The 12,493-nt window shown below is 49.1% G+C and overlaps 1 protein-coding gene across 1 annotated transcript; it reads left to right on the top strand.

The window, feature by feature from the left end:
• Window positions 1–416: 416 nt before the first annotated feature.
• LOC116401472 (UPF0606 protein KIAA1549-like) lies at window positions 417–10,770 on the top strand (the record flags this gene model as incomplete). Its single annotated transcript, XM_031879882.1, is given in 20 exon segments — window positions 417–1,686; window positions 1,780–1,862; window positions 2,047–2,346; window positions 2,426–2,621; window positions 2,750–2,809; window positions 2,887–3,038; window positions 3,201–3,378; window positions 3,502–3,686; window positions 3,763–3,968; window positions 4,111–4,238; window positions 4,551–4,565; window positions 4,691–4,872; window positions 5,417–5,649; window positions 5,763–5,898; window positions 7,041–7,271; window positions 7,273–7,332; window positions 7,412–7,464; window positions 7,549–7,676; window positions 7,794–7,948; window positions 8,299–10,770. Coding segments are annotated over 20 exon segments (4,176 nt in total), but the record flags the coding sequence as incomplete, so codon positions are not given.
• Between the last annotated feature and the right edge of the window lie 1,723 nt (window positions 10,771–12,493).

Below are 12,493 nucleotides of genomic sequence, written 5' to 3'. Positions count from 1 at the left end.
TGTGTGAGGCGTTGCCTCCTGAATACAGATGATTCGTGTCACCTCTCGCGTCTCTTTTCGGCACGTGATGCTGCCGCAAAGCACGGCATCACCATGGCAACGAAGCCGGCAGCAGATGAGAGTGTGTGTGTGTGTGATGACACAATGACAAATAGGTTTGAATAAAATTAAAACAACCTGTGAAGGAAACAGAAAGAAGGTGCTGTGTTATATGTTTACTTTATTGATCTCTGTGAAGAAGATCACTCATCATCCTCTTCTTCTCTTCCTCTCTGAGATGTAGATGTTCACATTGACCACTCCCATGTCTGTACAGCAGCTGGTTAGCCTAGCGTAGCCTCTCAGTTTTGGTCAAGTTCCTCGTTTTTGGTACGGTCCCCTTAGTTTTGGTAAAATACAGTGAAAGTTAATGTTAATTTAACCCTTGTCTTTGCCTCACAGGTGTGCTGGACTTCAACGGGACGGCGGACTCTCCATCCCGTCCTTCATCACCCTCCTCCCCTTCAGGACCCCCAGCCCCCAGCCCTCAGATTTCAGATCCCGGTTACCATGGTAACAGCGTTGGCACCGGCGGCTCAGTAGAGGACTCGGACTCTGGCGCTCAGGGGATCCACCTCCTGCTGAGACCTCCGGACCTCCTGTCCCCGAGCCTTCCCCCAGCCCTGCCCCCTCAACACACCCAGCCCACCCTCACCCCTCCTCCACCCTGGGAGCAGGACCCCTCCCTGGAGGAAGAAGCGTGGGGCTCCGGAGACTACCTGGAGACTCTGTCCTTCATGGTGCCTGACGGAGAGGAGCTGGCCCTGGCCACACCACTACCCAACCACCCCTATGACGAGGACCTAGGTAGCGACTGGGTCTCCTATGACACCGCCTTCCCCGCCCGTCCCACCGTTCCCCTTTCCCCACGCCTCCCTCTCTCACCCTCCTCCTCCACCCCCAGCATCCTGCTGCACACTCGCCCCTCCCATCCGGACGTCTTCCCCAACTGGGACGAGGACTATGACCTAGAGGACATGATGCCTCTGGAGCCGACGGAGCTGCTGCTGCCGGACATGAACAGTATGGAGTACTACACCAACCTGCTGGCCCGGGAGAGAGAGAGGGAGAGACACCAGGACCCGGTGGACTGGACTGACTCCAAACCCCCCATCACTCCCACAACAACACAAACTCACCGTCCCTATTCATCTTCCTCTCCATCCCCAAGCTCTGGTCCTCCTCCAGAACAGGAGTCCAAGCATCCTCTAGAGGGGCCCACCCCTCCCCTCACCCTCTCACCCACTCTCGCGGGTGAGGAGAACCCACCTCCACCGCCAACCACTATAAAAACTGCTTCTCCTCCTGATCTAAAACCCAAAGAACGTGCCCCGGCACCGGGCAGACCCCCTCCTCGTCCCCCTTCCAACACCACTGGCTGGGTACCTCCCCCTCCCCCGCTAGGACCTCCCACCCGCCCCGACAGACCAGAGAGGCCTCCAGTGGTCACGGAGAAGCCAGTGAAGGCTCCACCCACCAGGACCACTACTAAGGCCACAACCACTGCCATCACCACCACCACACAGATCACAGCCATCAGCCTGACCAGAGCCCCCCCGGTCACGACAACCAGAATGGCCCAGACCTCGCCCACCAGACAGTACCTGTGTAACATCACCAAGCCGGAGATGTACCTGGTCAGAGTAGGTGAGTAGGTCACATGACAGCAGCACCGGGTCCTGTAGGTTATGTGATCAGAAAGATCTTGATCAGCTAATCTGTTTCTTTTTTCTCCTGCAGTCAGTTCCAAAGGTTCGTCAGCAGGTTTCACTCAAGTCAGAGATCTTCTGAAGAGAGAGTTCAACCGTTCAGTGGAGCTCCAGGTACAAACACCACCTCCTCAACCTCCTACACCAAAAACACCTCCCACAAACACCATCTCTCGTTAAAGAAAATTCTCTAGTTTTAGTTGAGTTATTGATTAGTTATTCTCACCTGTTGTACTTGATTGATTAAAGCTATTGATGTCAGATGATTGACAGCCATCTGTCTCTGCCGCCTCATCAGTTCCTGAGAACTCCGTCCAGTTTTGCCTTCCGCGTCGTGTCGGGACCGTTGATCTTCACCGCCATGTCGGTCATCAACGCCCTCCGCCAACCGCCACGCGGTTCCGGCCCGGTTCCCACCGTGTCGCCACTCTACACCGTACCTGACTTCAAGTACCAGATCCACTCTGTGATGCAGTTCGTCCCCGCCCACATCGACATCAGAGTCTGTAACTTCAGCGAGCGTGTCGAGAGAGGGCTGATGATGGCGTACGCCGAGACGCGGAGACGATCGCACGAGGCTGGAAACGTCACCGTACAGGTGAGCCTCTCACCTTCAAAATTAATGAATGAGTCTTTCAAAAAAATCAGCAGCATCTGTACACCTGTGTGTTCTCCAGCTGTTGAACATCTCCATGTCTGTGAGCCGGCCAGCGGCGGCGGCGTCGGAGCAGAAGATTTCCGTCGACATCACCTTTGCGGTGCGTGATGGGCGGGACTACCTGCTGGGGTCAGAGGTCAGCGAACACCTGAGGAAGCTCAGTCTGGTCGAGTTCAGCTTCTACGTCGGATTTCCCGTCCTTCAGATCGCAGAACGTACGAAGTTTGTTTGTACACACGTGTTAATAATGTCATTTATGTTTTTTAATATATATGAAATATATAAATGTGTGAAAAACACACTTTGAAATGTGTTAAATATGTGAATAATGTGTGTTAAACAGCTTTCCACTACCCTGAGCTGAACACGTCTCACCACCTGCGCTCCACCTGGGTCCGTACAGGTGAGAACACGTCTGCTTCAGTCTTTTGGTAGAATTTTCTAAAAGAATATTGTTTACTGTGTGAATGTGTGTTTCAGTCCTGTTGGGAGTTCAGGAGCAGATGGTGGCCGAGAAGAGTTTTAAAGCTCGTCTGGAGAGACGTCTGGCTCTGCTGCTGGAGGAGAGTCTGCAGGTCACCAGCAGGAGGCGCTGGAGCAGAGCTACAGCTGTGGGCAACAACAGTCTGCAGGTATGGACACACCTCTGTCGACACACCTCTGTCGACACACATGTACAGAGATTACAACCCGATGAAAATCAGTGAACAAGAGTTTCTGAACGACACATCAGTGTTGGTTCTCTCTTCTTCTCTCCTGAATATGTTCATCACCTTTAACCTGTCGTTTCTCAGGTGGTGCGGGTGGCGAGGCTGTCGGGGGCGGAGCGTCCTCTGGAGGTCTTCTACTTCGTGGAGGGTCCAGGTGGTGAGCGGATACCTGCCGAGGCGATGGCGGTCACCCTGAACCGTCTGGACCTTCAGAGAGCCGCCATCGTCCTCGGACACCGCGTCCAGAGGCCAATCGCCCAACGTAAGTCTAGAGAAGTCACCTGTCTCTGTCCTCTCACCTGTCTCTGTCCTGTCTCTCACCTATCTGTCTCTGTCTCTGTTCTCTCTCTAATCTGTCTCTCACCTGTCTCTCTCCCATCTCCAGCTGTGGAGACTCTGTCTGTCCCTACAGCGGAGACTCAGAGCAGCAGCATCTGGCTGATCGTCGGTGTGGTCGTCCCCGTCCTGCTGGCTGTCTTCATCATCATCATCCTCTACTGGAAGCTGTGCGGCTCAGAGAAGCTGGAGTTCCAGCCGGACGCCATCAACACCATCCAGCAGAGGCAGAAGGTCAGAGGTCAACAGGAAGTAGTTCTGTCTTTCCTGTCGTCCACTCTAGCAGCTGATTACCGTGTCCTCTTTTCAGCTTCAGGCTCCGAGCGTCAAAGGCTTCGACTTTGCAAAGCTGCACCTGGGTCAGCACAGCAAAGACGACATCATGGTGATCCAGGAGCCCGGCCCGCTGCCGGCCCCCGCCAAGGAGGCCACGCCCTCTGACGGCGGAGACCTCAATACCCCCAAATCTAAAGGCTCATCCACAAAGGTTGCACGGAACAGCCGCCGCCGGGGCAGGTAGGACGCCCAGGTTCAGGTTTCTATACATGTCTGTAAAAACGTCCTTTAAATAATAATGGTCACTAAAAGGTTTTTTCACAAATGTCCAAAAAAGATCCAAAACAGTCCAGACATTAAACTCCCGTCTCTCGTCCTTCAGACTCAGCCCATCAGACGGAGACTCGTTAGGCAGCGACCAATCGAGCGGCAGAGAATCGGCAGAAGAAAGCAGTCGACCTGTGGTCACGCCCAGCGAGGGGAAGCAGCACAGGAAGACACCAAAAAATGGTCAGAGACACTGTGACATCACCAGCTGTGGTGTGTGTGTGTGTGTGTGTGTGTGTGTGTGTGTGTGTGTGTGTGTGAGTGATGTTTCCTAGAGATTTACTGTGTCACAAGGAAACTGTTGATTAAGAAGAAAAAACACCTGTGAGAGAGGAGGAGGAGAAGAGAAGAAAGAGGAGGAGGAGTAGGAGAAAAAAGAGAAGAGGAGGAGGAACAGGAGAGGAAAGAGAGGAGGAGGAGAAGAGAGAGGAGGAGGTTGAATGAGCTAATCAAATCCGTTTCATGTCTTTTCTTTTTGATGCTTCTGGACTGAAGGGAGGAACAAGTTGGGTAAGTTTCTACCTTCATCTCCTGATAGATTAAAGCTAATCATCAATCGATCAGATGCTGATAAGCTGGTGAAGAAGGCGGAGCCTCTGTCTCATACGTGTTATTCTCACATGACGCTCCTTTAGGCAGCGGTCCAGACGAGCTACTGTCCTCGTCCTCCATCTTCGACCACGTCGACCGTCTGTCCCGCGGTTCGTCCAACGGGACGCGTCGTCAGGCCAACAAGGTGCAGTTGATCGCCATGCAGCCGCGACCGAGTCCGCCGTCGCACCTGAGCCCCACCCTCACCGAGAAGGTCAGCACAGAGGTGAGACCGCTGCCCCCGATAAAAACCGCACCCAGAAAGACACAGTTCTTGGAGTTGCAACCATCGGGGATTGTTTATTGCGCACAATGACAAGTTCACGACGAATCCAAATTGTCAGAGTGCTTACGTCTGGCTTTATACCTTTGGTGGACTGTACCTTCCAGTCAATCGATCAAATCCCTTCAACTGAACCAAAAACAGAACGCATCTGGACTGCTTCCTCTTTGTCTGGAAGGTTCTGGCAGGTCAAATGATATTTGTACGGGAAATGTTTCCTGGCATGATTCTTAACTAATGTCTCTCGGAGGAACTTCATCACAATGTTCTGCTTATCTAAACATGTCCTCATATACTACTTCATTTTCCTGGCATGGCTCTATTAACCACCTCTCACAGTGGCTTCTCTGGGAACAGTTTGGTGGAGATGTATTTATGCAACCAAATATGCTGGGTTCAACATAACGAGTTATTATGAGGATTCTCTTCAACAACGTTTGAAACCGGACTGACTGTTCATCATCGTTCCCCTGTGCTTTTCCTGCAGGTGGCGCTGAGACACAAGTCTGAGATCGAGCACCACAGGAACAAACTCCGGCAGCGCGCCAAGAGGCGTGGCCAGTGCGAGTTTCCCTCGATGGATGACATCATGGACGCATTCGGAGACGGGCCGGTGCAGGGCGAGGTTGCGCAGCGTCTCTACAGCTCCGCCCACGACCACATGGACTGCATCCTGCAGGGCGACAACCACTCGCCCCTCACCCCCACCGACTCCAGGAGGTCAGACCTGAGAATCCTGTAGAGTTAACTCAACTCATATTGTTTATTATTTACTATATTCATGAATAAAGTCTGGGCTGTAAAGGAAAAACGGTGTCTTTGTCCCACTCCAGAGGGAGGCGCTCTCCTCGAGGTCGGCGAGCTCAGCCAGGACCCGGAAGTCTTCCTGATACGGACCGAGACCGGCTGCTCACCGATCACAGCGCCACCTACAGGAAATACCCGGGATTCAACAACGTGGCCTACATGGTGAGACGAAAACCAAGTTTAACCAGGTAGCAGTACAGCTCCGTCCTTCTGGTGGTTCTGATCCCACATCCATTGAATGAGTTCCACAGGGTAGCGTTTTAGTTCCTTTTTTCTTTGTATCGTATATCAATTATTATAGAATCCTAATGCTCTGGACATTGTTGGACTGTCTCTTCAGTTGGGGACAGTTGCTCTGGAGAGGCAGACCGAGGTGGTGGTTCCATTTTTTTAAAGGTGGGATCGGAGTGGGTGCTCCGATTATCGGGGTATCGCACAGCTCGGCTTCACCCAGGAAAGTTTATTCTAAGGTTCTGGAAAGGAGGCTGTGACCGATTGTTGAACCTCAGATCCAGGAGGAGCAATGTGAACTTCGTCCTGGACGTGGACCAGCGTACTAGCTCTTTACCCTTACAGGTCTGTTGGAGGAGTCATGAGTTTGCCCATCCAGTCTACATATGTTTTGTGGACTTGGAGAAGGCTTACGACCGTGTACCCTGAGTAGTCCTGCATCAATATTGGGTACCAGTGTCTTTGCTACGATCCATCCGGTCCTTGTATGACCAAAGTGAGAACTGTGTCCGTTTACTCGCAACAAAATCTATCATGTTTTCAGTGTTGGTCCCATGGATCTTGTTTCTAAATTTTCATGGACAGGAGTTCAAGGTGCAGCCGGGGGAGGAGAGTCTCCGGTTTGAGGACCGCAGAATTGAGTCTCTGCTCTTTGCAGATGATGTGGTTCTGTTGGTTCCTTTAGAACGTGACCTTTAGCAGCATCAGGGCGGTTGTCTTAGTCAAGCGTGAGAGTCAAATGTAGCATGAGATAGACAGGTGGTTTGGTGTGACCTCAGCAGTGAGGCGGTTTGGACTTGTGATCAGGATCCTCCTGGATGTCTCCCTTACGAGGACCTGGTAAGAGGCCCCGGGGTAGACCCAGAACAACCTGGAGGGATTATACTGTATATCTCATGTGGCCTGGAAAGGCTTCGGGGTCCAGAAGGACGTCTGGAAGTCCCTCCTAAGCCTGCTGTCCTCAGGACTCTGTCCAGGATAAGCGAATAGATATCGGATGGATGGATGAAATAAATGTAAATAATGATTTGGAACGCATTAAACACTTTCTCTTCATTCTTTCATTCCTCTAGTCGGACCCTGACCTGCCCCCGGACCACGGCAGCCCCTCCCCTACTGACGAGGTGTTTGACTCAGCCCCGCCCCCCTATATGCCCCCCCAGCCCTCAATCGAGGAGGCACGGCAGCAGATGCACTGCCTTCTGGATGACGCCTTCGCCCTGGTGTCGCCGTCCTCGCAGGGCAGCGCCGGGCTGAGCGGGGTAAGCCCCGCCCTGCCCAGCCCCTCTCCCCAGGCCCGCCCCCCCCCCAGGCAGGCAGTGGGGCTCTTACCCAGCTGCACCCTCCCAAAGCCCCTTCTCTGCTGTGAGTGTGTCAGACATTTTCAGTCTGTCATGACTCCATGTTCAGTTTTCATTTTCCTCTTCTTTCGTTCTTTCTGCAGAGATACGCAGAGCTGGGAATGTCTCCAACATCAGTCCAGGGCCTGCTCCATAGGTCAGTGTCAGTGCAATTTAAAACCAGGTCCATGTCTGTAATCTGGACCTGAACCAGTGCTGATTATCTGTGTGTTTCATACAGGCAGGGTCTAAGCTCAGCAGGGTATGTTTCTACTGGAGAACAGCTGCAGGAGTCGGTTCACTCCAGTAGAGGGCCGTACGAGGACCCCCCCTCCTCGTCCAGACCACGACCTGTAGGGGGCAGCACAGGTACAGTCATCTGCATACGCAGCACCATTGCTGATTTTGACATCCTGCTACACTGAAACTCAATATCACTTAAATGCGTGTTTCTCTTCCTCTTCTGTCTCATTTATTGACCTCCAGGTGCGCAACTCCACCATTTGACCCAGGTGGGTTTGTCCAGTCAGATTGGCGCGTACCCAGGGGTGGGTCGCAGCATGTCTGGTCCCACTGGCTCCAGCTGGAACCAGCAGCACTCAGACCAGGACCTTTCCAGACCAGGAGCCAGCAGAGAGAGTGTGAGTCTATAGTGGGGAGCAGTAAAATCAAGAGTCCAGTCTAGACATGCCCTGAACTGTCAAGATAAATCCTTTCGATTCCAATCCGGAAACAGTGCTGAGCAGTCCATGCAGACCAGTTCAGAGAAGTACTGATCAAACCAGTCCAGTCTAGAGCAATTGAAGCAAGTCGACCCTGCTGACCCTCATGTTGTTCAGTTACGAGTCTACTAAGGATGGTAGCTGTTAAACAACAACTAATGTCGGTAGTCATCAATTTCTTTGCAGTTTCTCTTCATGTCTTTCATCTGGATCTATTTTCTGGTCTTGGCCTCACCCTCTGTCTCTCTCTCTCTCCCTTTGTCCTACAGGTGCTGTCGTTTCCTGAGTTCTCCTCTTCCTCTGTTTTCCAGATGCCCAGCTCCTCGTTACGGGACCCATCGGCTCCACCTCTCCTTCTGACCTCACCGACTCCAGAGTACCCGCCAGAGGACGCCTCACCCTCTGCCCACACCTCTGCCTCCCTTATAAAGGCTATCAGGGAGGAACTGCGACGTCTGGCCCAGAAACAGACTGCAGTGACCAGCTACCCTTAGACTGGTCTGGACCTGCTTGGATCAAAACTAAACTGGTTTCAACCAATATTGTTTTAAACCACTTAGAGCCTGTAAAGACTGGATTAAAACCCTATAACTAACTGATCCACATTCTGGACTCTCTTGAGCTAATCTACGTCTGTGCCGCTAAACCCAAAATGACTTTCGACCACAATCCACGCCTGAAAAAAAGACTGTCTCCTGACTGAATGACCTCCGGTACTTTACAGGGTCCCGTCTGTCTGTCCGTCATCCTTCAGCTCAGTGCTTCATTAGACATTAGGGTTTGACTCTTCACGTTTCCATTAAAGTGCTTCCTGGAGTGGATCATTCGATGATCATCCTTCCTAAACCTCCAGAGTAGATCATCCATCTTGACCTTCTGGAGTGGATGGTTGCTCTCAACCTTCTGGAAGAGATGATCCCTCTGGGATTGATGATTAGATGGTCCTTCCTGGCCTTCTGGAGTAAATCATCCCTCTTGACCCACTGGAGTCGACTGTCCTTCTGGAGTGGATGGTTGCTCTCGACCATCTGAAGGGAATGGTCCCCCCATGACCTTCCAGCGTGGATCATCCCCCCTGGAGTTCTACAGTGGATGCTCCCTTCTGGCCTTCTGAAGTGGACTTTCCCTTAACTTCTGGAATAGACCCTCCCCCGAGATGGTCTTGAGTGGAACATCCTTCCTGACCTTCCTGGAGCGGATGGTCCCTCCTGACCTTCTAGGGTAGTTCATCACTCCTGAAGTTGTTTCATCTCTCTTGAAGTTTTGGAGCATGACCTTCCAGAGTGGCCATTTAGTCTTGAAAATCTGGAATGCATCATCTCTCCTTACCTTCCAGAATGAATGATTCTTTCTGGAGTGAATGGTCCCTCCTGACCCTCTAGAGCAGATCATCCCAGAAGATTGTCCCTCATGACCCACTGGAGTGTATGGTCCCTCTTGAAATTCTGGAGTGGATCATTCATTTGGAACTCCTGAAGAGACTCATCTTTTCGTACATTCTGGATGGATCTTCCTTCCAGACCTTCCGGAAGTCAATGGTCCCTCCTGACCTTCTGGATTCAGTCGTCCCTCCAGAAGTTCTGAAGTCGATTGTCACTCTGGACCTTCTGTGGTGCTAATCGCCAGCCTCATAGCATCTCCTCATTGACCACTTATTGCCTTCCACACACCCATCAGCCACAGGGATCAGGTCTCCGTTCATAAACCATATCAATGAGGTCTTTGGACTGTCAACAGCTGGAGGTGGCGTACAGTTCTTACGGCAAGGGGACGCAAAACAGTAAAAAAGTATATATAAATATCTATAAGAATTAATATGAATATCTGTAAAGAGATAGAATCCCAATGAGCACAATATTAATGTAAGAGTTATTATTGGAGTATTGAGATGTTACTTATTTTTTCTTGCTTCTATATGAAAGTATACTTTAAATATTTTTATTTTGATCAAAAAAAAAGACCTAACTACTGTTCTATGGTTGTAATCTTCTTGTGTTTGAGCTCTCTGTAGACTTTGAGCCGGCGCTTGATTCTCTGTGGAGACGTTGCTTAGCGTAGCTGCTCGCTCGTGTGTTCGTGTATCGGTGGCATTGAAAAAAAATAATTGCGCTAATGCTAATTGCTTTGATATCAAGTTTTTTTCATTGCTGATTTGTTGCATCCATCAGTGTATGGGCAGAACGCTATAGATGAGTTCATCACCTCACAGATGGGTAAAAATAAACGGGGAAACCAGTCGTTCATCTCAACCAGAAACTAAAGGTATACATGAGTTCCCCCTAGAGGACGAAATGTTAATTGTACACAAGAAATAAAAGATTGTTACCACTAATTGAAAGTTTTTTAGTGTAGCAGTGAGAGGAGACAACTTAAAACCTCTTTTTTTCGGCCTAGTGGGTCGCCAGGGAAACAAAATGGGACCCAGGGCAGAACCTTGGGGTACACCACAGTACACCACTGCCTCAGTAGTGCCCCGCTGTTATGTTCATTACATACTTCTCTATTGCAGTTGCTTATTAGTGTTGCATATCATCTCGTCATGCAGGATGCATAGAAATAAGGATAACTTACTCCTATGGACTTCTTGGCCCATTATGTTTAAGGGAACTCCAAACATTTTGATTCAGCCTTAATCTTCATGTGCTGGTTGTACAGCTGAATGACTGGTTCCTCTCTCTGCTGGTTGGCTTTTTTCTCTGTAGTGTTGTGAAGAAGTCGATCACTCCTAAAAATCTGGTTTTGGTTACGAGAGGGTTTGTTCGTCTTCTGCTCTTCTTCAGCATGTTTGACTCAGTTTGAGGCTTTTAGCTACTCGTGATGTTCCAGTTAATGTTTAGCATGCTGCTAAAAAGACGTTTAAAACAAAGTTTAAAAATAGTTAAGAGTTGTTCCACGTCGAGTTGAGGCTGAGCAAAGAGATTAATCACAGTACCATGAAACCACCGCTCATCCAATCATAGAAGAAAAAAAATACTTCATATGAAACATGTTTTATTTTTTTGCATTTGCAAAATATATTTTTTAAATCTAAATGAAGATGGTTACAGTAAATATCGATATGGTGTTATATAGAAAACATATATATATAAAATATTTTATCTGTGATTGCTCTGCTGAACGGACTCAAAGATCTGCCTGGCTTTAGTGCCAACACATCCTTCACCGGCTGGAGACTTTCTGATTGGACCTAGCACCTGTCAGTCAAGCTGTATGACTTGGCCCCGCCCACAGGATCACATGGTGCTAACTCAACGACCCCCCCGAGGTGTGTCTGAAACCAGTCGCACATAAAAACACACAAAAGTTAAACCCTGCAGGTGTCGTGATTGAAGAAAGAAGTTAAACTTCTGATCTGCAGGTTTTCACAAACTTCTGCTGAATGTTTTCCTTCAATGTTTTCTATAGTTTCTGAGATTTTCTAGATCTGTGATCCTCAGTGAGAATCCAGCAGACGAGCAGTCGTTCTGGGGATGTTTACTCGTGACAAAAACACAGATTCACACCGGAACCATGGCCAGACTGACCTGGTGCCAACGTGTACTGTTAACCTGCCATCTGGATTTAGAAGTTAAAACAGCAGAGAACTCATCAGCTCGTGTGTTTTTGGTTCGTCTATCATCCGATAGTTTGAATCATTTGTTTTGGTCATGAACGAACTTCCGTACAGGTTTTGCTCTGATTCAAACCACATTCCTGTTTTTCCTCTCGGACTCTGTTTCAACACACAGCTTCACAGACTTCAGACCAGGCGTCGTCACGCCAGACCAGGCGTGATCCGGTGAAGCTGCCTCGTGGAAACAGAGGCTGAAGGAAAAGGTCTTTTAATGTTCAGTGACCTGGAAACACAGCCAGCAGTCGCACCTGTTCTTGAGCCGACAGGTGAGTGTTGTCACACGACGAGTCTGGAAGATTGTTAACAAACATTAAAAACGTGTTCAAATTCAAACTGCAGTTGTTGATTTTTATTTATTATCACTTGTTTTTCTTCTGAGGTTCAAAACGTTATATTTGGCAGTTTGTTTGTAAAATGTTGGTCAACGTCACATAAAGACAAAGTTTATATGGACGCATTTAACCTGAGAATACAATAAGAAAAGGTTCATATTAAGAAACCCTCACCCAATAAGACCAAACGATATCATGTACTACAGAATATCACGCCGACTGAGATGTTAAGAATAAAATAAAAGGTTTTTAAGAGTACAAAGTTGTAATAATTCAAGAATAAATTAACATTTAAAAATATTTTGACTTTATTCTCAATACTTTGACTTTATTTGTATAAATGTCAGATTTGAAGAACACTCGTCATTATGAGACACTTTCATTTATCATAATTGATTCACGTCAGTAAGATGATATTATTATGAGATACATTTTACATCAACTTTTGAAAAGCTTTGAACTATTTGAATCCTTCTATGAACTGAAGCTTCCAGGTGAGAACACCTTCCTCCTCCTCTT

This window comes from Anarrhichthys ocellatus, unplaced genomic scaffold (genome assembly GCF_004355925.1).
Source record: "Anarrhichthys ocellatus isolate YVR2014 unplaced genomic scaffold, GSC_Weel_1.0 scaffold474, whole genome shotgun sequence".
Classification (NCBI taxonomy): Eukaryota; Metazoa; Chordata; class Actinopteri; order Perciformes; family Anarhichadidae; genus Anarrhichthys; species Anarrhichthys ocellatus.
Note: the sequence above shows the minus strand (reverse complement) of the source record. Positions and strands in the feature narration are given on the sequence as shown.